We start from the raw sequence: 24,391 nt of genomic DNA, 5'->3' as shown, positions 1-24,391 counted from the left end.
AAAACATTGGTGAATAAGATACCCTCTGCCGCTGGTCTTCCTAACAGAAAATAATTTAAAAGCTAGTAAACTCTCAGAAAGTATCTTGGAAATAGAACTTTTACACCTACACTTGTTGTAGAGTTGTTGCACCTGCAGACACAAGTCCTCTGTCTATGCAAGCAGTGTTAAGACAGACCAGAGTGTATCTGCACAGAAGCAGGGACGATTTAGAGTGTGTAGGCAAAGGTTTGAGGGAGAGAGATGCAATATCTTAGTGTAAAGAGAGAAATCGTGCTCTCGAATCTTAAATACTACGCTCTTGATTAAAGATAGTAATACCCCTCCTAAAACATATTGCACTGAGATCCATTAATGAGTTTTAAACGTAACTTGCCGAAAAATAAAAAAAATTTAAGGTGAGAAAAAGAACATTTAAAGAGGTCATTTTTATGACACGGTAAAGGAGACCTAATTAAGACACTGAGAAGCTTTTAGCCTTCCCAACACCAGCTCATAGTCTGTCCACTAACAAACTGGCAGTGGTAACGGATAAGCAGGTGGTGTGAATTGAGAAGACGGTTATTACTTCAACTAAGGTGACTACTCAAACAGCTGACCTCAGAGCCCACTAGTTTAGTAGCTCAGCTGGTCACTCGAACTCTGAGGCTCCCGACCCACAGGTTAGGACTGACAAGTCACCTGAAGTCACATCTCTTTGGTCAAACCAGCAGCCCCTAAATTCAAAGTGTGCCTGTAGTTTTAAATGGAGTCATTAAATGGACTGGAGAATTCAGGCAATTAAAGCCTTAAAGGTGCTCTTTGTAGAAGAGCAATGTTTAACACTACAGATATTAACAGAATTGGAAAAAAAGCAATATCTGTGACGTTAAAATACATTAGTTTTTTTTTTCCGTTCAGTCGTTGTTTTTACTTTAGTGTTAATTCATCTACTTTCAGTGTTTGCATGCAAACTAAAAAAAAAAAGGGATTTCTTACTGAATAGTCAATCTACCACATGCATTTTACATCATTTCACATGCAGAATAGTAACATTTACCATGGGAGCGCCATATATTTTCCTGAAGAAAAAACAAAAACCAAACTCATTGGTTATGGAGTCAATTCAGAATGAGCTATATCTTTGTTTAACCAGGAAATAACATCTATTTTTGGCTCTTGGTCATGAATGAGTGACAGAAATCGTGTCAATTGTAAGTTGTTGTTTTTGTTATTTTTCTTTTTTTTTTTTTATCTGTGTGTCTGTTCATCTCAGTTCATCACCTGGGTCTCATCATTGCTGTCTGTCTCTTATCTTTTCGACCCCTCCACCCCACAGGAGAGAGACCCTTCAAATGTAAGCTCTGCAACTTCGCCTCCACCACGCAGTCCCACCTTTCACGGCACAAACGAGTTCATACTGGAGAGAAACCCTACCGCTGCCCCTGGTGCGACTACAGGTACCGGCTCATTGACCCGCTCACGGTTGGTGGCACTGATGGCTGCCACTGTGGCACTGATGATTCTGGGCGTTGATGGGCAGGGGTAGGAGGGGATATGGAGTGTGAGATGATGAGAAAACAGGTGGTATTGTGGGGTAGTTTTGGTGGGGAGGGTGGAGGGGGTTGTGTTAAAACTAAAGGCTTTGTATGTGTGTGTTTGTGCGGGCTTATTTTTCTACATTCATATGGCCCAAAAAAAAGGAGCCCACTATATTTGTTGTGTGTTATCTGGGCACCAAAAGGAAGGCCCCTTATATTTATAGGGATATTTGAGGGTCAGAACTTGGTTTTATGGTTGGGTTTAGGGTTTATGCTGAAGGATTAGGGTTAGGCATTCAGCAGTGATGGTTAGGTTTAAGGTAAGGGACTGGAGAAAGAAATCAGGCCAATGGAGAATCACTACAAACATAGAAAAAAATAAAAGTTTGTGTGTGTGTGTGTGTGTGTGTGTGTGTGTGTGTCTGTGAATGTGTACGATGGGTTTGAGCGGTGGAGGGCAGACGGGTCTAATCTCCACAGCACGGCTCCATCTCATCACTCTGCCATCATCAACAGGCCCAGCCAGATCTCCACAAAACACGCGCGCACACAATATCCCTCACATCCGCACACACAATGTCACTGTCACTGGCAGGTCCCTGTCATTAAAACACCATCATACCACATCAGTAATTACACAGGAAATTGTCGGTGAAATTGAAAAAGTTTTGGCCGGCGTCGCACATCTCCATCTCTCTCTAGTTTGTCTGTTTCTCTGCCCCTCTGTCGTTCCCTCTTTCTCTCACCCCTTGATTCCTCATCAGATTGTGGTGGAAGAGTGTGAAAGGGAATGATCCCAAACCCATCATTGGTTTTAGATGTACTCATTCGTTTTTTCCCCCTCTGTGACAAAATCATTTCAGCAGCTTGCTACACCTGCTTCGCCGCAGTGAAGCCCTTGACTCGTCTCATCTGTCTTTTGTATGCAGTTCAACAAGGAAAAAATGAAAGGCTGAGAAGTAATAATTGTAGCCAGGCTATTACTTTGTGGTTGTTAAAGGATTATATCACCTTTGGAATTTTATGTGTGCTACTTAACAACATTAGAGTGCAGTGCTGGTTGGTTGATCCACCACTTTGGTCCATACTTAAATACCTTGACAGTCATTGGACACTTTGCCATGAAACGCTCCGCTGACATTCATGGTACCAATATTCTCTGTGTTTTCATTTAACAATCCGAATTTTCACATATCCAGTGGGGAAATCTTGACATCCTTTTGATCAATATGATTTTTTTTTGTCTTAACTTTGTTTTCTGCATCCAGTTACGGAATGCGTTTTTTGATTATTCAGACAATAACACATTTTAGATCAATTAAAACAAAGTTAAGCTACCAAGCCTACTCCTGGTAACCGACTTGATCAATATCATCCTGTTCGTCAAAAAGTGTCCTATCAATTCAGTTTGGTGTAACTTGTAGACACCAGCTGCATGGGTTATCCAAGAATGCATGATGTGAATGATGCAGGTTACATCAGTAATGCCATCCCTTCATATTGTCATACGTTACAGGCTTGTTCCCCCTACTTCTGTGTAGTCTGTAGCCCTCGGAGCACTGAGATTAAACATCAAGTTTTGGCAGTGAGAAACGATTTACCTGTCTTGTTTTAGCAGGTGTACCTGCATTTTAAAAATCCATTAAAATCATGGTGTAAAAGTGGTGTATAATAGCAATAAATATTATAAATATAAATATTGTTAGCATGTTTCATTAGCAGCACACTACTACTCTGCCACAGTAAAGCCTCTCGGAGTTGGTTGCACGGCTGTGGGCTCTTACCTAGTTATCTTGATCTCAATTTTTGCACAGATTTTTTTGTTTGGACCAGAATTGTTCTTCACTGTGACAGAAAAATCTTTAATAATAAATCATTTTTTGGTCTCATCTGGTCATAGAATAACCGAAGAATTATTTAAAAAACAAAAGATGATTTAAAAAGAGACCCATAGATTGTGAACAGCTGTGTATTGTGTGTTGCTTAAGGTGAAATTTTTGGGGCCTTATCGTAGGAGCAGGCCTCACTTTCAGAAAGCTAAACGGTCCTGGCCCCATTGTTCCCTGGCTGGTACATAATGATCGTTACAGATAGCAGCAAATGAAACTGTAAATTACAAGTCCTATTAACATTTTGGTGGCCCCGAGGGTTCTCAGGGGTCCAGAGGGGAGAAAGGAGGGAGGGACGATGAGGAGGAGGGAGAATGTGGAAACGCCCTGCTGGCTTACAAATGTGAGGATGATGAAAGGATTGTTGGGGCCTCAGACAGCTGTGAGGGGCCCCGCCCTTTCCCTTCGTATATACTCTCAGTACAGGTTTAAAGCATCTCTGACGGCCTTACCACGAAAAGGAGCTGCTGGACGGGTTGGCACGTTTGACCTTTTAAGTGTATCCTGCTGAAATAAATATGATGGCGTTATGGAGAAACGTGTTGGTTTGAGACAAATGAAGCAGCTGTGTGATTGGCAGAACCAAGATGAATCTGTTTCACGGAGATACATCTGACTCGCACTATTACAATAGCCATGTTAGATGTTATGGATGTCATCTATGGCTCTCACTTGATACAATGTTATTCCCATCAAGGCTGCCTCTGAAATGCATGTAAATGAGCCGGGAGTAAATGATCTATCAAATGCCACTCATCTACCATTCAGACAGAGATGGATAATAGAGGGAGATAATTATAGTTGGGAAATTGTGGTTTAAAAAAAAAAAAAAAGGGAAAAAAGAGAGCGAAAATATTCTAATGACATTTCACTGAGAGTCCCTCAGTGTAATGTCAGTTAACGATGTCTGTCTGACTTTTCCGCAGCTATTTATGCAAACTCCAAAACTTCTTTACTTTAGCGTTTAAGAAATCCCTCTTATTGTAAACAATGCAAAGGTTTTTTTTTTTTTTATGTATTCTTTTTCATTAAAGTCACTGGCTCTAATTGATACGTGGCCTCTGACTCCTCCCACGTTACAATGCTGCTGTTATTGTTTATTAAATGCTGCACCGTTCTTGTTTCAGTCTACCTGCTTAAACAATGTTTCAATTCAAGGGGACGGTGGCTTTGAGGCTCTGCAACCTTGTGATGTGAAAGGAGAGTTGAGGGAGGAATGGGAGGCATTAATGATACTAACCGGGCCTCCTCAGCAGAATACGATCCAAATAGCACAAATGATCCAAATACACCCCCTCCCAGCTCCTAACACACACAAAGAAACATATTTAAATCTCCCCTAACAAAGCGCCTCTCAATTACACCTCTCCTATTACCATATAGTCTTAGGGAGGAGGAATATGGAAATGGCTCAAATTGGCTGAGTGGCAGAGAAGAGGTGATGTATCTGTTGAGCGTCAGTATGGTTGATTGCCTTGGTGAGTACATAGGTGGGGGAGGAAGTTGAAACAGTGTTGGACTAATTAATACAGTGTATAGTAGGAGGGCTGGTGTGGGCTTTCACTAACTGTGACACCTGCTGACTCCTAAACGCACATTGTGTTGTTTTAATATGACAATTACACCATTACCATATCTGAGAGATGGCACGGCCCCCCTAGGAATCCACCCGCGCTCTCTTTAGAGCCTTTTAGCACTGCTTCAAATTTTATCTATTTTGCTCCTGAGATCAGTTCACTTTCGGCATAAAACGTATTTCTTTTCAGCCGCATAATTTGCGTTCATTTATGAGCATGTGACAGCCTAAAATTCTGTTTTTCATTAGACTGAAGTAGAGTCAACAGATGGTTGTGATTTATTTGTGAACCTACTATTGTTCTGTTAGTGTTGGGTAATGACAAAGCAATCATAATTAATGTGGGCTCATTTTTTGGATAGAAACATATTAGTGAATACAAAGGCCAGGTATGCATGTGTGCCAATCATTAAATTTGACTACTAAAGACCAACTTGATAATCTGTGCATTGATGGCACCTACATAGATCCACTGGTTTGAAACGAGGCCACAGTTTGGATTAATATTGACACTTTCTCTTAAAGGGAACATTTGAAAAAAGAAAATCACTTTTTTGTGCTTGTGAGCACATGCGGTATTTTGGTGTCTGAAGTCGATATGAATTCAAAAAGGCAGAACTAACAAGCCTGGCACTTTGTTTTGTGGCCCCTGAGGCTTGGAAATATATTTTATTCAATGAGCAGTTCGTATTTGCAAGGCTTTTCTATGTCACACGCCCAGCTCAGAGTAGATTTATCCAGCCTCTCCATCTTAATCTCCAGTCAGCTTCAAGTTCTAATCATGTCGCATTCCCAGTACTACGGATGTGGGAGGGGTAAAACTTTTTTGATTGGCTAAAAATGGCAAATTCTGTCTTTCTCAGCAGTTTTATGATATACTTAACGCGAAAGAAACGAGCTAATAATGCTCTACAATCCGACTATGAAATTTTTTTTTTAGTTAAAATTAAAACTTTACCTGTATAAGCAAAAGGCCAAATGTGACGGAGGAAGTACATCGTTGTTTTTGTCTGAAAAAGCTAAATATGCATTTATGAAACGATGTGACATCCAGCCTCAAGCTACACTTTCTGTTGTGCTGTGCTTTAACAATCGGAACCAGTTCAAATCAGGACCTGTGACCACATTCTGCCTAAAATTAGCCAGTGGCCAGAACGCAGACAAGAGAATCTAAGAATTAAAAAAAATAAACTTGCAAGCCATTTTGTGTCAGTTCGGCGTGTTGTAGTCTGAGCTCGGTTTGATGTGTGTACCAGTGTGAGCTCCCAGGTTATTCACTGCGAGGCACTAACGCGCTTCAGGGGGCTATTGAGCGTAATTTGCCCGCACTTTTTAAAAGTGTGTAAATTAGTTCTCTGTTTTTCTAATTTACATAGATGTTGGGCATCTTGACACAGTCTTTAGCTTAGCGAGGAGTCCTCATTGTTCTCCACAGGCATTTATTTTATGCACCACCCAGTAAGAGGTTGCTGTATTTTTTATATTTTTTAGGCTGCAGTGGAGCCAGGACGGACTATTGCCCAATGATGGAGAGAGGTTTCTCTGCAAAAGTGAAAACAAATTCTCTCCTTGGCTGGCATGAGCTATGGCACTGTGAGGCTTTATTGTCCCGGCCAAGGTGATAAGGGAGAGTAATTGCGTATTATACTGTCCGAGAATGTCAGGTCCAAACTGAGCACGAGTGCCCCATCCATCAACACGTGATGGTGTGTGAAACCATGTTCTACACTGCACATGCTTGCTCGCATGATGCATTATATGTAGGCACATGTCAGTGTGTGTGTGTGTGTGTGTGTGTGTGTTCATGGACTTATATCTTGGAGATGTTAGTAGTTTTCTTTTTAAATCTATTCTGGCGCAAACTGAGGTTTCTGAACGTCTGTGTTCAGTATGTATGTGTCTGCATGTTTGTCTTGACCATTCAGGGTTTTACTAACACATGTGGGTCGGTGTGTGTCTGAGGGCAGGTTTAGATAGAGCCCGGGAGCAGGTCAGGCAGCATCATTAATCAGCAACGGCTTGTGTGTGACTCTCCGAGCTGACATTGTTACATCCTATACCCTGCAGTAGCTCACTGTTTGGCCCGCACTATCTGACCAGCCCCAAACGCTCGCGAAGCACGCACACACAAACACACACACACACACACACGCACAACTCAAACCACTAATCCTTCACCGTTCATACGGCAGCAGAAAATACATAAAGCATAACGGACGTCCTCAGACATATCTCTTTAATGCATTCAGTACGTCTCTGGGTGCACAATCTCCCAGCAGTCATCACGCACTAAAGTGAAAAATTGTAAGGAAGGAAAATATCAAACACATAAGAGAGACAGAAAATCTCAAGAATTTGCAGGATGAAAGTGTTTTGGGTGTTTTTTTTTTTTTTTTTTGCTGTTTGTGAAACCGATCTTTAGTCATGTGTGGCTGTGGGTGTATTTAGGCAGCAAATGTTTGGAGAGGCTGTCCAAACATGGATTCTCTCAAAACTCCCAAACATGGGGGAGTTTTTTTTTTTGTGGGGGTGTGTGTGTGTGTGTGTGTGACCATAATCAAAAGAAAGAAATGCTCATACAGAAGACCTTTCTTGGGAACGATGGCAAATGTTTGTCTTGTGTTCTCTCCCTCATGACGTCCTTTCATCTCTGTCTCTTAATTTGCCCCCCTTAGATCCAACTGTGCGGAGAACATCCGAAAGCACATCCTCCATACGGGGAAACACGAGGGCGTGAAGATGTACAACTGTCCCAAATGTGACAGCGCCACCAACTCTCCCATGGAGTTTCGCAATCACCTGAAGGAAAACCACCCTGACATTGAGAACCCAGACCTTGCCTACCTACATGCAGGTAATGTTTCACAAGTACCCCCCATCTGTTTATTAGCAAGGATTCTGCTGAAAGTGAACCACTTAAACACCACAGTAGCTGGCTTGTCACCGTGGTGGACTTGCAAAATCATCCCCGTAAACATCTGTGTCATGCTGTGAAATGCTTGACTCAACGCTTGTGTGTTTGAGAGCCATTTGAGCTCCTTACCTCTTCATATCTATGTCATTTCTCATTGGTTCATATTTCTGTTCGGGAGCTGCCCACTACCAATATAGTTTTGTTTGTCTTTGCTGCTGAGCAGCTCCACTGGATCAACTGCACATAAAGAGGCACTTGACCAGTTTTACAGCTGATGACCCGTCCTGTCGCCACAGGAGGCATCAGCCTTTGATCACAGTTGTGTAATCTCTTTGGTGTTTTTTAGGGGTTTTCTTATCTTAGACACCAGCCTGAGTTGTGTCATAAGGGATGTTATCAGGGCTATCTTAAGTCCAGCTCTGAGTCCAGAGTTTCATGGAAAACTTATCATAAAAAAACTGATCATAAACATTTTTTTTTTAATTTTTTACGAAGAAAAAGCTTGTAAAGAACCACTGGTCATCATGTAGACTGGATCCGATGTTTCTGTATCCTCATCCAAAGAGGAAATGCTACTTCTAAGTATTTTTTTTTCCTCTACTTGAAACCCCCCTCCTTACTTTGCACAACCCCAGTTTGAAGAAAAGTTTTGACGCTCGGGAGCATTTATACCGCATCCACTTTCTTTCGTTTCAGGGTTTTGAACGCATAATCTTCCATATACTAACTTGGCTTTCTGTTCTGCCCCTATTCCGGGTTAATGTGCACAGAAACATATGCGCCCACTGACCAGTACATACCCAACCACAAATCGACAATTGAAGCCATCAGTCCGAATGAAACCCCCTGACTGCCCCTATAGCCCCCGTGCGGCTGCTATTATTCCACCGAGGTCTGCTCGTCCACATTCTTTGAGCGGATTTTTGCCAGTGGATCGAGTCTTGTTTTCATTGCTGATGGAGGGCACCCGGCCACAAAGAGGCAGAGCTCAAAGATTGTGGTCTAGCCATCCCTGCCAATCACTCAGGCAACAGAGACAGATGAAATCTTGTTCTTCCTCTATTGGTTCTTTTGTGTCCCAGTGTTCTTCTTTGTCCTTGAGGGCCACCAAATCCAATCGGTAGAGTGGCTGTCCTTCAGAGGAGCAGAGAGGACAGCCTTTATCCTGTTATCCCTCTGACCTTACATAAAGGCAGAAGAGCAGGAGGGGAACACCATGGAAAAGAGGCCATGCAGGGACATCACTGGAAAACGGCTTCTTTCCCGCGATGCTCTTGTCTGTTTCCAACAGAGACCAAAATGGATAAGGGTTGTGTCCTTGTTCTGACTCCGAAAAAGTTTAGTTCTTTTGAATTTCTGGATTGGGCTGTATTCTTGGTATAATTAACTTTTGTCCAATTTAACGTTTTTCTTTTGATCTCCTTACTTCCACCTCTTAACCTCCCCATGCCACCTTTTTTACCTTCAAGTACTTTTTAAAAACACCTCCCTCCATATTGTTTGTACCCTCTCACCTTTAACCAAAGCATGCCTTTAAGTCTGTTTCTACCCTCTGACCCACAGTTCCCTACTCCTCAGGTTGCCCTTATGCATGGCTGACCTTTGATAAAGCTGATTCTTTTGTATTTTTGTCTTTCCCCAAGTTTGACCGGTTTTGCTATATAAGAGAACACCACTTATGCCAAGTAAAGGGTGTCTCTCTCGGTCTGGCCAGGCCAGCGCTATAGCAGGCAACATATATTGAGGGTTTCAGATGTCAGTGTTTTATGCGAAGGTCAAATCATGTCTGCAGCACGCGTCATCTTTCAGTGATCTGGAGGAAACACATCCTCTTCTTTCAGTCAAATTGAGCAGCATATTTTCATCTTGACTCTCTAATACATATTCAGCTCACAGCACACCACAGAAATGAACCGAAGAATTACAGCCAAAGAGATGATCTAAAAACGCGGCAGATGGTGTTTCTTGCTCCAGGAAAAAAAAAAAGAAAATCTTTTGCCTCACAGAATATCCTGGAAGAAATGACGGATCCCCTTTTGGTTACACGGAAATAAATAAATCCCTTAACCTCATTAGGACCAGAGCATTCAAACGGGAGGTTATTTGAAAAGACACCCAAAGTACACTTGTGAACCGTTCCTCTTTCAAAAAGAGGGAAAAGGGGAGGTGGAGGTGGGAGCAGGAAGAGCAGCTCTTCATCTAAGTAGACAGAACGAGACCAAAAGAAAGAGACAGGGGAAAAAAAGATTAAGAAGGTAGATGTTGAATTAACCTGCTTCTGATTGCTCTCTGTCAGAGTGGCACCAGGGCCAGCAGCGAGAGGCAAATCGTCTGTGATGGCCCTTCCCGCTGTTCCCCCTTTGAAAGACACAGATCAAACGCACCCTAGTCACGGGCCCTTGTAGCCCCTCGCGCTGGATTGATTGACACCCGAACGTCTCCGCTGCCTCTGCCTTTCCACATCCCTCTCTCTCCGCTTCTCTCTCTCCGTCTTCCCTTCTTTATTCAGCATCGCACTTCGAATTAAAGCCTTTCTCAAGGATGAAAGCAGAGGTCCTTTGCAAACGAAGGAAGAGAGGGAATTAGACCCAGCAAGTGATGGAGGGGAATGATGATTAGGATTTGGGGAAGAAAGAAAGTAGAAAGAAAAAAAAAAAGAAAAAAAATCAAAGGTTAGAGACATGAGGGGAAAATGTTGCTGATAGGACACATTTTAATAAAATGGTAATGACAATTGTCCTCCGTGTGTGATGAGCAGAGAGATATGGCAGAGAGAGGTGGCGGTGCCTGTGTGATGTCGACACAGATAGCGCTGCAGCAGAACTGGAGCTACAGGTACATCAGGGTGCTCCAACTTTTTTTTCTTTTCTTTCCTTTTTTCCTTCTTTTTCCCATTGCTGCAGCTGTGCTTCGGCTGTTTTAAACTTTGGGCAAAGGTCTGTTTCTCTCTTTCTTCGCTGTCTCCTCCCAGCGAGGTCAGCTGTGTTTTCGCCGGGCATCGGCCTTCATAAATCACCCTCGCGTCTGGTTCCGTACTCAAAGCTCACGCACGCACGCAGGTGAGATGATGCTTTGTCAGAGAACCTTCAGTCCGCTATTTTTAATTGAGAAATATTTCCCCAATTTTCGACCGAGGTTGTAATTGCACACCTCGGAGGCGTAGAGATCAAATGCTTTGTAATTAGCTAACAGCGACTGAGGAGCTGCCGCTTCATGCCTGAAAAGATAAAACCAAACAAAATAAATAAATAAATCAATAAAGTTCTTCGAGGCATTGTTGCTGCTTTATGCAGATTCTATTTTCTATAATAACGCATGATGGATAGCTACCGTAGAGGGCCAGAGGAGGCCCGGCCTTGTAAGTGATGATCTTAATACACAGTTATAACCACAGGCATATTCATTTGTTTGCTTATGTTTTTTTTTTGTTTTTTTTTTGTCCCTTATTAAACAAATCTGTATACAAATCTGGGTTTCAATGGCTTTTACTTAAGTTATGCATCCCCAGCTACCCCCTCCCCACCATCACCTTCTGTTCATCATGGAATGAAACATCACTCTCGTCAGTTTTACCTGCGTATTGTGTTACCGCGGTGTGTTGGATTGCGGAGGACAGGTGTGTATGTCATGCAAATAAATGCGTCCTGGTATCCCAGAGCATGTGACACTGTGTCGACGTTGCGAGAGAAGCCGCAGACACCCGGCGATAAAATCAACATCTGCTTCTAATAACAACTTGTTATGTGCGACACATTTCTACGTGGGTGGGAAAAGGGAAACAAACTAAACAATGCATCAGGGTTTTTTTTTTTTTAAGAAAAACACTGATAGGACATCAAGTCGTCAGCACCGGTGATAAACCTGTGTATTTGTACTCTGTGTCACCTACCTTATGTTGCTTTCGCATGATGGACATGAATGAAAAAAAAAACTGTTCAGAGAGATGTAAAATCTGAAGAACAGGGATGGGAAAAGTGAGCTCGTGTTGTCACGGCGGTGACTTTAATATCCTGAGCTGAACTCGGATTCAGAACGCTATCTCATCTATTTTTTTCAAATCGCTCCATAACTGAGCTTTGTTTTACCCTGTGTATGTATTTAGAATGAGAATAAAGGAATCTGAATCTGAGATTTGAACATCTACTTGGGAAAAAAAAAAATACAAAATAAGTTCACAGAGGATTGAGGAAATTTCTATTAAAGACGACAACCCTTTCTAACTCATGTTGTTCATGTGTGACCTGCGTCAGCGTCGATGAAGGAGGCCTTTTGTGCTCACGGTATGTCAGCTTTTATTACAGTATCCACCAGCCGCCTCAGCAACTCTGCATGTTCAAACTTGAAGATTAGCTGAAGCACTGTTCGGGTGTTAATTGGAGAATTCCCTCATGTAGGAGCATCTCTCAGCTTTAATCGCTCCTCTTACTTTAAAGGACTAAATCGAACTTTTTATTCCTCTTCTGATCCTTTAAGTAACCCTCTTTTCAGTTGTTGATCAATGCTGACTTTTTCTTTGCATTCAATTTTATTTGTGATATTATTTGTGATATGACAACTGCGAAGCAGCTGTTCAGTGCCGGTTCCCCGAGAGGCGTGCAGCAACCGACGCGTGAGACTTTTTGGAGGTAGCTGAGCATTTTATGGGAAAAACGCTCGCCGTCAGTTGAAAACCAATCCATGACCAGTCTGGGCCGAGGAAGCAGCGAGTCCTGCGTAATGACCTGCTCCAGTGAGCGTGAAAGCTCCCCCAACTGGCTGCATTTGTCACACATCAGCCACAGCAAACGCTCCTTTGTTTAATCGTCTTCTTCTCTTCCCGTTTGATCGTCACTGCGAGGACTTCCTCTCCACAAGTTACTTAGTGGCCATTCAGTCTTGACTGACAAGTCCCGTACACTCAGCGTTTACAGCAGCTGAAGGTCTCTGGCTGCCTTAAACGTGAAGCGATTGTCTCCTTCTGTCAGATGGCTTACAGAGGACATGGCTAACAGGATAAGAAAATAAAAATGCTAAGAATCTGCTTTACAACTACGTTCTGTTCGTGGCATTGGGAGGTTGGAAAGTTGGCTGTGCGAGTGCACAACAATAACCACGGTACAACTGTGTTGCAGCCACCAAAAGTAAGTTAAGACATGATTTGATGTTATATTTTCTTTTTTCCCCCCTTGAACTGGGTTCAGTGGTTAATGAGAACACTTCTTATAGCTTCTTCCATCTTTTATAGAGCCGTACCACAAATTCTTTTTGAATGAAGAGATAAGATCGAGAAATGTATCTTGGCCAGTGGATTATGCTTTCATATGAATATAATGTATATGCGTGGCGTGAGTGACACGAGGTAGGGATGCTCCCAGGCAGGGCTGCTCCTCCTGTGTGGGACAGGGAATATGGGACCAGACAGGCCGCCAGCTCCTATAAACCCTCATACATAATTCAGTCCTCCTTTTTCCTCCAATTCAGACACACTGTACACATCCACCCTCAGCCAACTGCGATCCTACCTGAGACAAGAGAGGAGGACAGACAGATGTGGGTGATGAGAAAGTGGAGCGAAAAGGGGGGGGGGGGGACAGGAAAAATTAAAGGAAGGAAAAAAGGAAAGCAGCAATTGTTATTGGAGCAGGTTGAGAGACGAGTCGAAGCTGCATATTTTCACTCTCGGCCCCAGCTTGCCCCGTCGTGACCTTTACCGAGGAAACACCACTCAATAGTACCAACATGTTTTTCCTGATTCTCACCCTCATTGGCTGAAGTGCACTTCTGAGATCTCCACCACGACCTTTGCCCCTTTTTTGCTGTGCCAGGGAACCACATGTTCCCCCCTGGCCTCTGTGTGTCGCCTGTTTGGTGGCTCTCCAAATGTGTCAGTATCTGTAATTACCAACAGGCTCAACTTTCCCAACTAAACAACCAATTACCAGCTTTTTAGCCCGCACCAGTCCCATGTTTCCTGATACAGTGGCCTATTAGGGCCCCTTATTCCTTCATAGCATAATTGAATCCCTTGGCTTCTCATCAGTGGGCTAATTTCAGCCAGTGTGCAGAGTTAGTAATCAGACGGGTTGCCCATTAGACTATCAGACCCCAATTAGGTGCCCTCTTATTTCCACCATAACAAGGCACCATCACAACTGCTGTTATTGCATTTCTCCTTTTAGTTCTCAGTTTTGTTTAGGGAAATCTGTGTTTTGTTTTATAAAAAAAAAAAAGGAGGATGATAGAGGAATAAAGGGCTCTTAATGTAAGGTTAACACAGATACAATTGGTGCTTTAATAGATGTGCTCATAAAGGGAGAAGGAGGGCAACCCAGAAAGCAAAGATCTGCATGTTTTTTAACACGTCTGATTGATTGTAAAGTAGATAAGCACTTGCATTCTATTGTCCAAAACTTCCAGCTGTCTTTTACTGTTTTTTTTTTTTTTTATATAGCCAGAGTCACAAGAAGAGTTCACACGGGGCTATGATAAAATGTTGTGACACACCAGCTGTTTCGTGTCCGAGCAGGGGCTCATTAAACTGACAGGATTTAGCGACACCTTCCCAGATATGGTATAATATGACATTCCCGGGGATAACAAGAAAAGCTTTCTTCTACTTTTTCTTTCCTCCTCATTTGTTTCCACTTGGGTTAGTTCAACTACTTCTCTGCAGCCATTAGCAGGTGGCTCCACGCAGACTAGTTTATTCACTTCAAACGAGTTATCAGAACCCTGTCGATTGGTCACCAGACTAAGGTTGAAAGTCGGTAGTCAAAAGGTGAGGGGTAAATATAATAAAAAAGGATCTCCACGTTCCGGTGTTGAAACCAGTCGGTGAATCTCGAGCTTTTCTCCCGGAGGAGAATACCTCGCAAATCTGTTGCAAACACGATATTCTTTTACCATATGATTATGGATCAGCGAGTGGCCATAGCATCAAACACTTGTTGAAAAATTGAGAGATGTGAAAGTCTTTAAGCTTTGAAAAATTCACACAGCCATCTGCTCAAATCAAATGTGGCTTAATGCAGCCTCAACTCGACAAACAGATTTGAAATGGAAAAAGTTCAGAGAGGAATGCCTTCACCACGGGCACCTCTTATAAGAGCATAATATCTCTCACTTTTTTCCTCCTTTCTTGTTCTCTCCCCCCCCCCCCCCCCTCCTGTCCTGTCCTGTTCTGTCTCGGTGACTGGTGGAGTTGAGAGGAGCCAGAGTGTGAAAGAGGCCCACGGAGGGCTGATGAGGACAGTCTCACCAAAGCATGTCTCAAGTCTGGGACTCCTTAGCATTTAAGTGGGTGTGTGCACATGTGTGTGTAGAAGTTGGCAAGAATTAGTCCGCATTTGCTTCTCGATGGCTGTGTGCGTTTAGTTTGGTGTCGACTCCCCATAGCCTAATTAAAAGGCGAGAAAAGCCACTCACAGGGAGATTAAACCTAAAAGGGTAAATTAGTACTCAGAAGGGGTGTGGCATATTCTCACACATGCACAGGCCATTAAATCTCTTCTGACACCTGTGGAAAAAGGAAAAAAAAAAAAAGAAATAAGGAGTATAGGGAAAGGGACAACCCTTTGTGTTTCTGTAGCAGAGTTGGGATTTATACATTTCTTAAGATCAGCAGCACTTTTAATAATTAGAGATCAGAGTTTGGGAAGCTGTTGGTTTCGAGACGTGTGCTCGGGTTGGTGCATCAGCTGGAGATTCTGCCTGTTTGTTTAATCAAGTTAGCTATTGTGAAAGAGCTTTGCTCAAAGATGTCTGCTCAGTCAGTGTAATATAAGCGTTCCAACATGAAACCGAAGTCCATATTTAAACATGAAACGTGAGCTTCCTTTTAGTATTGTTTTTACAGTCGTACTTAAATTCAAATCTTTAGTTTGGAAAGCTTCCACTGCATCGTCTCCTTCCAGAAACAAAGCCTCGACTACTATAGACGTCACTGTTAATAATTCAGCCTTTTGTTTTGGAGAACAGAAATGCATTTGTATAACATCCAACACTGTCCCGAGACGTTAAATGACAGAACATATATTAAAACATTCAAATCTCTCCTACTGAAATAGGAAGTGTGCTGCTTGGAATCAGCTGCCTGAATTCTAAAGAGCCAGTTTCACAAATGTAAGCCAATTTCAAGCATAATGAAAACAGACGTGTCCAGGTGTAAATGTCTTAGTTTGGGTTTCTTAAGCTTTTGATGTCGTATGATTATTTATAGTATCTTTATCTCATGATATTTAGATGCATATATGATTTTTGTATGCAGTGTGTGTGTTGTTGTGCCATTCCTGCTGATCTGAGCTGGTGTCATACATAAACTAAACAAAGAAATGAAATGCACGTATCCTCACATTGAAGAACACATAAATTCCTCAGTACCAAAAGAATTCTCTCAGTATCCAGCTGATGCTATCCTGTTCGGCTGAAATGTACCGACTTGACTCTTAAGTCCAACTTGTTTGCAACAACTGGACAGAACTCTGACTTGATTTATTTTACACTTTAATTCAGTTCGTTCCAACTCTCATGAGCAGTGTTGCCCAGGTTTGTTTTATACATATGGAGTAGCTCTTTCTTTAGCCAATAATTGAAAGAGTTTGTTGGTCATGAGGGGAAAAGGAAACATCTTCTTCAATTAAGGTGTCGGCGGGATGAGCTCCTGGTGAAGAATGATAGTCAGCATGAGCTGATATGAAGGAATAGAATTCCTCAGACTTCCCTCTATTTTCCTCTCATATGTGGTCTCAACAACAGGATTAGTTTCTTTCTTCATCTTTAGGGTTTCTTTTCCAGTCAGCAGCCTCTGTGCCTTCAACTTTGTCCAATCTATGCTAAACTTTAACTCAGCCACCACTCTCTGACTCAGCCCAGTTTATCCACTTTAAATAAGGTCATTAAATTGTGTTTTTTATTTGTGTACTCGACCATCAGGACATCATTTTTGACCCCTCAACATTTCAGTCTTTACAGTAACAAACCCCCCCCCGTGTGAGTCTGACTGCAGTGTCGAGTTTACTTTTTAAAAGCGGCGACTGGATCCTCCAAAGGTTTGCAGGAGTGCATGCTGTGTTTGTGTTTTGTTCCTCAAAAGAGCCGCACGCACACGCACGGACGTCACATCGTCAGTCGCCCCGTTTCATGTAAACGTCCCACAATTCCAGGGTGCACGAACACCCCGGGCTGCAGTGATATTTCTCCCCAACTATCTGCTCATTTTTGACCCCCTCAGTCTTCTCTCTCTGCCTGTGTCTTGCGGTTTGTCTGCGCTCTCTGTGATGTTGTAGCATTTTGGTGATGTGTTTGTGTGTGTGAGGAGCGTGAGTGATGGGACTCTGAGCCGGCAGCCGAGCTCTGCCAAGCTATCCGTCTCTCTGTCTGTTTGCTGGTCTGTCTGTTGTCTCCTCTGTGTTGTCTCTGCTCTGTTTGACTGCTATCAGACAAGTGTGTTCTATGACGGAGCGCGTATGTTTTTATAGTGTGTGTGTGTGCGTGTGTGTGCATGTCATCCGTCAGTGTCTTTCTCCAAAATCAGCCATCTAAGAGAAAATCTCAGCTTGTCTCACACACACCATTTCTCACAGAACCTCTCCAATCTTATATTCTTCGCCCCAAGGACTAAGCGTGTATGTTTTCACACATACAAGATTTCACGCATACGCGTGTGTGTTTTTGTACATGCACACACGCTCCTGCATTTCTCTCTTGTCTGGGAGGAATAAGAAAATAGATCTTGGTTCTGTCACGGCTGGGCCTGCAGGCATAAGAGGCCTTAACGGATGTCTCTCTCAGCGAAACACACACTCTCTCGCATGCACAAACACATTCGACCAGGTCTCAGACCCCTTCTCCCTCCTGGACTCGTAGTGAGGAATACAGATTCAGGCTCCTCTCTAGATAGTGATCAGCCTTGCCGTGGCTTCAGAAATGCTATCTTTACCGGGCGGCTGAATTGATAATACTCCCCCCTACGCATTTTATTACAAAGGCTCAGTTTGTAAAAAGGTAATCATTTACTGTTGCTACTATCTCCCCTGAGCCATACATCTTCTGTCTTCACAGGACAAAGTTCTCCTGCTGCTACCAATGGTGTTTTTTTTTTTCTTGCTTTTTTCTTGTTTTATTTTTTACTTCTTTGCCAATAGCTTTGTAGACGGCCACTTTTACCTTTTACCGTCTGCTGCCCCTGAGCTTTACACATACAACAATTCCACCTGCTGGAAGAGGATCATTTGTTAGAATATTTGTGTAGATTTGCGTGGGCGCCCAGTGTTTCTATATGTGTCTGTTTATAGAGGACAGAAAGGCTGGAAATGACAGTGAATGAAAGACTAATCCCTTTGGGCACGTAGCGGAATCCACTAGCAAGTACCAAAATCTCATAATTTCAATTATCATATTTATCGTATTTATTCATTTTCCCCCAGCCAGGCTTAATGCTGTCGCTCCCCTCTCCTCCCTTGCTGCTCCTTCTTTTCTTTTTTTTTCTCTGTACGTTAATCTATTTTTTCCCTCCATTGCTCTTTCCACTGGCGACATGTGAGCCTGCCAGTCACGGTGACTGACAGCACTCAAGTGGCCTACGGAAAAGCAGCTCATTTTCTTTCTCTTTTTCTTTCTTTCTTTTTTTCTTTTTTTTTATTTTCTGGTCTAACGTTGTGCCGGTGATGCCGGGGCCTTATCAGGAAACCCAATTTACTACCGTTTCTCTGGGCACAAGGGGGTTGCCACTCACATTGACTGACAGCTCTCAGATTTCCATGCTGCAGTGAAGGGATTTCCTTTGAGTTGTTTTTTTTTTTTTTCCCCCATACTGACGAGGATTATTCTGTCGCACATGGACGTGCTTACACACTTACCACAAATACGTAGCAGACAGATCAGCCGAACTCCCTCTCTTCTTTACACTGTTTTGCTTCCATCCGACCTTGGCAGTAATTTTGACTGACAGATGGCCGTCCACGGTCCAGCCTTTTGGACATCTTTTTCAACAGATTTGAATGCCTGCAGTGTTTGACGTTATATCATATCATTAGTATATTGTGTTCTTGTGTGTTTTTTGCAGTTCAGAACGTTACATGTGGGACTTTGGGCATGAAGCATGAGCTTGTGTCCTAATCTTAAGGACATTTGCCTTACCATATGTGTGTGTGTTTGTTTGTCTTTGTTCCCGAATGCATTTGAAAAACGCATCAGTGTCCGTCACGGAGATTTTCTCATGTATGCAAGTGATCCCTGTGTATGCATGTGTGTCAGCTCCCATAATGTTGGCGCTTGTGTGTGTCAAATTTGACCTCCGAATCCTGAGGCTTATCGTGCCGGTGTTCCACATTATTGATAGCGAGCGGTGATATCGACAGGCCAAGCGCCGGCAGCTTCCAGCAGTGCCGGCAAGCGGGATGGGACTTTGATATGACATATTGTGCGTCTCAGCACAAGCAATAAATAATTCTGACACGTTTTTGTATGCATGGGAAAGTCCTTGATTCAGCCTCCCATAAAAATAAACTTCTATTATGGAAGGTATTTGTCAAGTGGGTGCGTGATGGATGGCCCGGCGTTTACCCCGTGGCAGGACGATGGGTTATGGATGCCCGCCGCCCCTAGCCGGGGGAGGAGTCGCACCCAGCAACGCTGACACCAGAGTAATTACTGCCCTCCTCGCCACGGCAACAGAGGGAGAGAAGCAGAGGGGGGGAGGCTTTATACACACACCTGCACCTCCCTCCCTCCCTCCTCACTGTCCTACGACGGTGTAAAATGATGAGGGTGATGAAAGCTGCACGGGCTGGGATGACTGGACATGGACAGATGGATGGACAAATACAGGGATGGATAATGACATCTCTGTGTTGATTTATCCAGTGATTGATTTTACAGAGAAATAGCCTCTTTCCCCCGTGAAGATGTTACGTGCCATATGTTTGTCAATGCACTGCAATATACTGCCAAATAAGTTTGGATCTCTTTACTTGATAAGTATAAGCAGATGCATCTGTGGTAGTGGCCATGATTACTCGTCTCCCAGAAAAGGCTATTTAGCTGTTTTTATGCCCGCACATTCTCATGTCGGCACTCTAATGAATATAAACACTGCCAACGGGGACATGTGTGCTTGTTTGTCAATCTGTGGGCCCAGAAGCCAGATTGAGCCAAAGCTACGCTGCCATCTGAGGAAGAGGAGGAAGGTAGGCGTGCGGCGAGGAATGGGTGCTCTCCAAACTGCCATTACCCCAATTACCTGTGTGGGTGTGCAGGTGGGGCGGTCGGTCGGGAAAGGGTTGGGGGGGTAGGGGGGGACAAGGTGGCAGCCAGTCAGTGGGAGTGACACCTGTTCAGGGGTGCCCAACTCTTCTTTCCTACAGCTGTTTTACTTCCTCTGCCTCAACCTTTCCCCTCCCTTCCACCATCTTCCTCCTCAGCGGGCAGAATAGAGAAGAAGCTCATCACAGCAGGCTGGGGAGCAGTGAGTGGGACCGGTCCAGATGTTGTTACATGCCGGGGAAGGAGGAGGTTTTTTTTTGACAGGACGCAAACACAAACTCAGACAATTACTGGAACATTGGCAGATTGCCTCGGTGCCACCGAACCTGCTATTAAGTGAGATGATTGGTACAAGATGCCGTGTATACGCCGCGCACACATACACACACACGGGTTTTCGGTGTTCAAAATCACAGGTGCACTTAGACCTAAATAGGCGATTAATTTCTTTTTGATTCTGCAAGTGTCCACAAAAGTTTACAGACAAACTGCATAAGAAGCAGTCGTAGTCCAAAACTAGTAGAATATACAGTGTGCAGTAAGGGCTCAGTCATTTCTCATGCCACTTCTGGGATTTAAACCAAAATAACAACAAAAAAACTAAGCAGGCATGCTTTTCTAACATCCAGGCTTCTGCAGTCTTTAACAAGAAAGAAAAAAAAGTGATCTCTAACCCCTTTTGGATTATGATTCCAAAGCAAACATTTAGTTCAAAGTAAAAATTAGTCAGTTCTTGACAAATGTTTGACTTTTTCTCTCCCTCCATGTATGACTTTCGTGAATCTGAATATGTAGTAACCTATCTCACAGGTTAACCCCTCCTCTACACCCCTTGCATACAAATGGAGACAGTATTAAGAAATGCTTGTTTGCATGGAACGCACCGTGTTTAACCTAATAACCCCTTCCCAAGGTCCAGGTAGGTGGACTGACGCTGCTGTCGGCTGCTACAGATTGGAGGTCAGGGAGAGGAACAGGCTTCGGTCAATAGGCTTAGAAGACCATCAGGGACTATTGATTGTGGCGGACAGTGAGGCCAGCTCTGCACTAATTGTTTCTTTACTAGCCTGTGGCAAAGACAACAGTCACCGGCAGAGACTCATGAATCTTACATCTGTTTTGTTGCGAAAGCACCGGGAGTTAATAGCCTTTGATTACTGAGGGGTTTTTGTGTGTGTGTGTGTGTGTGGGTGTGTGCGTGTGTGTGCGTGTGTGTGCGTAGGGGTTTTGTTGTGAATGAGGCCCACATGGGAATACGTGTGTGATATGTGTACGTGGTTGTATGTGGAAGAGAAAATCAAGAATGTGGAAAATCACAGGCAGGTTTAGTACATTAAACATTCATGCACCTCTGAATGTGAAAAATGGATGTTAATGCCAAAACTGCAACGTTGACAGTTTGAATATGTGTTTCCTAATTATCTTTTTGGGCTTAACTTAGTATGGTGATCTCACATCGTAATGCCCGTGTTAGGAGGATTGTGGCATTTGTAGCATGTTTTGTAATGCACTGTATAATTCCAGTAAATTAGATGCAGAAATAAAGTGGAGCATCGGTAGATCAGTTGGTAGTCATTATGATGTAGTCCTGGATGTATCCATGCACAAAGGTCTTCATAGGCTCTGACTATTTGAAACATGGATCATGGGTGGACCCTTGAAAACAGCTGGAGAGTATGCTTAAAGATGGTTGTCCATTCATTTATGTGAAATTCAGTCACAAAGTGCATAATGGCAAATGTCTTAGATGCATCAAAGCATCCGAGTCGAGGTTCTGCCTACCTTCTGCATGCCTAAAAAAAATATACATACATGATACAACCTGAAACCGTACAATAAAAGCACTTATTTTAAAGGGAGGTTTAGAAAGAGATGTTGGCGTTTTGCTGCAAAAAAACAATTGTAATAGTGTGATGTTTTATAGCCTGAAAGCTAGTGATGACAGATTTCCACCATTTTCTGTTTGAGTCACACTGATCACAAAACTTTCCCCGGCTCGAACTGTTTACCCGTCCCGTTGAATAAAAACCTTCAGTCTCCATCCACGTGAAAATGCAAAGAAAGTTCTGATAAGTGCGCACACGGATACTTGGCAGCCAAAATATCCTGGTATCTCTCTACAGTGTGCTTTTTTTGAGTTTTTCGCAGCCACTGTTGTTTCTCCTGCTCACTTGAAAGAGGAGGGTGAGGCGAGGAGTATTCAGTTGGTTGCAGTCTGCCACTATGCAGCTATATGTACACCAAGTTTTTTTTTTAATGTCTATATAATGACGAATATAGTGGATTTAATCAGGCACGCATTAAAAGCCCTGCTAATTTGCAAACTGGAATGATTTCAGCTGCTTTGCTGCGGCTCTCCATCTACCCTCTGATTCCACTAGTTTTTCCTGCTCACACTCACACCTCTGCTGCTCCGTTTCCGCCCAGCCCGTGTCGGTTTCCCCGCTGTTGTGGATCTTGTCGGCGTTCCAGAGGGCAGCGTCTCGAACAGGAGTCCTTCCTGCTATTCTAACCCCTCTGCAGTGGCCACGCAGAATACAACTGCGTGCAGTTTGTTTATTGCATACAGCAGCAGACTTTGTTTGTGGCCGGCTGTCAGAGCGGCCAGCCTGTTGTGATGAAAGACACTTGGACCTTCCCATCCATTTCACATTTGCTCCAATCAATTATTCAACAGGACAGCCAATTAAAAATGAGGGAGAGCGGTCAGGGCCTCGCCCCCCAAAGGCCGCCACTAGACAACTCTCTCCGTGAATAATTGGTGCAATTAATTTAGCATTGAGCAATAAAGGACTTCTCACTCTCCTCTCTCCCTCTCTCCCCTATATACCGCAGAACCTCACAACACTCCCAAACATTACAGACACACATCACAACAACAAACACACTGCAGCCGTGTATCAGTAGGAACGAGTGTACGTTTAGACATTTAAGAGAGCAGGTGAGGGGAGAGAGCACCCACCTGCAGTCTGACCTCCTTTTTACTGAAATATCGGTCCATCCATACATGTAGCATGATGAATTGCTGAGTATTTTAGCGTCAAAAAGTAAATGAATAAGAATGAAGAGAAGTAAAACCGGAAAATTAACACACTTTAAATATCCAGGTGGGTTTTTTTGTTTCATAAGGATAACCAGTTTGTAGGTAGTGTTTTGTAAATCTGGTTATTTCCCAGCTTAATGGAAATGTACTCGAAACAAACATCCACACAGAGCCAGTATTTGGAGTCTAAGCTCGGACTGAGAAACCATGGTGAGGGCGTACAAAGGAATTATTCAATTTACTTCATTCCATACATTTCCTGCACTTATTGTCTCTTATCTGCAATTATGGTGCATTAGCTTCCCTTGCAAGATGATGCCTGTACTAGCAAAGTCTCTCTCACACACACACACACACACACACACACACACACACACACACCAACAGTGTAGTAAGAACACTCAGGGGGAGGGTGATAGTGACAGCTAAATTCCACAACAGCTCTGATTTATTCAATCACAGAAGAAGTACGATGATGGACCAAACACCCTCCTTTCTTCTCTGCTCTGCTCCCACCTCCCCGCTCCCCCCCCACCCATCCTCTCTTTATTGATCAATCTCTAACTCCCAGTACACCCCCCCTGTCCTCCGCTACCCACCTCGGTGAACAACCCCCACCCACCTCTTTTGATAGCCAGATTGACAGTTGAGTAATTTCACTGTCAGTGCTGACTGACGCATGGTAATGGGAAGACGTTTCAGGGCCGCATTACAACACAAAATAATTTCCAATTTACCCCTCATCAAAAGTACAAAAAAAAAAGAAAAGATGGAGAGAGAAAGCAGGGAGGGATGGGTGGAGAAGGAGAAAGAGCAGGGAGGAGGTGAGGGGAAACACAACAGTGGATTTATGGCTTCAATTACTGATATTTCACATTTAGTTTAAAGCGACATGTTTTTGTAATGTGACAGGCTTCACTGGATTTGAAAACCTCTTCAGACCTCTCCACTCCCATCTTCTTGTTTTCCCCTCCTTTTTCTCTCCCTTCTGCTGTAGAGATAATGAAAGGGCGAATCCAGGGGCTGTGGGAGAGGGAGGGGGAGTTTCGGGGGGGGTGAGGAGGAGGAGAGTGATAGCTGTGACTCCTGAGCCTCTTTAGAGAGCTAAGGAGGGACGAAGACGAGGCCCGAAGCTTTGATGTAGATGGATTTGACTGAATCTCGCACCATCGTTCACTCGGTGGCCTTCAATCTCCACCCTGCCTGTCG

At 43.4% G+C, this 24,391-nt stretch overlaps 1 protein-coding gene across 1 annotated transcript in view; it reads left to right on the top strand.

Annotated features, from left to right (window-relative positions):
* znf407 (zinc finger protein 407) overlaps positions 1-24,391 on the top strand; it is a 143,926-nt gene that overhangs the window by 96,730 nt on the left and 22,805 nt on the right. The window contains exons 8-9 of the mRNA XM_075464973.1: positions 1,319-1,439; positions 7,661-7,839. Of these exons, the coding sequence (XP_075321088.1) occupies positions 1,319-1,439; positions 7,661-7,839 (300 nt within the window). The remainder of the gene's footprint in view (positions 1-1,318; positions 1,440-7,660; positions 7,840-24,391) is intronic.

Source organism: Odontesthes bonariensis, chromosome 5 (genome assembly GCF_027942865.1).
Source record: "Odontesthes bonariensis isolate fOdoBon6 chromosome 5, fOdoBon6.hap1, whole genome shotgun sequence".
Classification (NCBI taxonomy): domain Eukaryota; kingdom Metazoa; phylum Chordata; class Actinopteri; order Atheriniformes; family Atherinopsidae; genus Odontesthes; species Odontesthes bonariensis.
The sequence above is the reverse complement of the archived record's forward strand: the minus strand, read 5'-3'. Positions and strand labels throughout refer to the sequence as shown.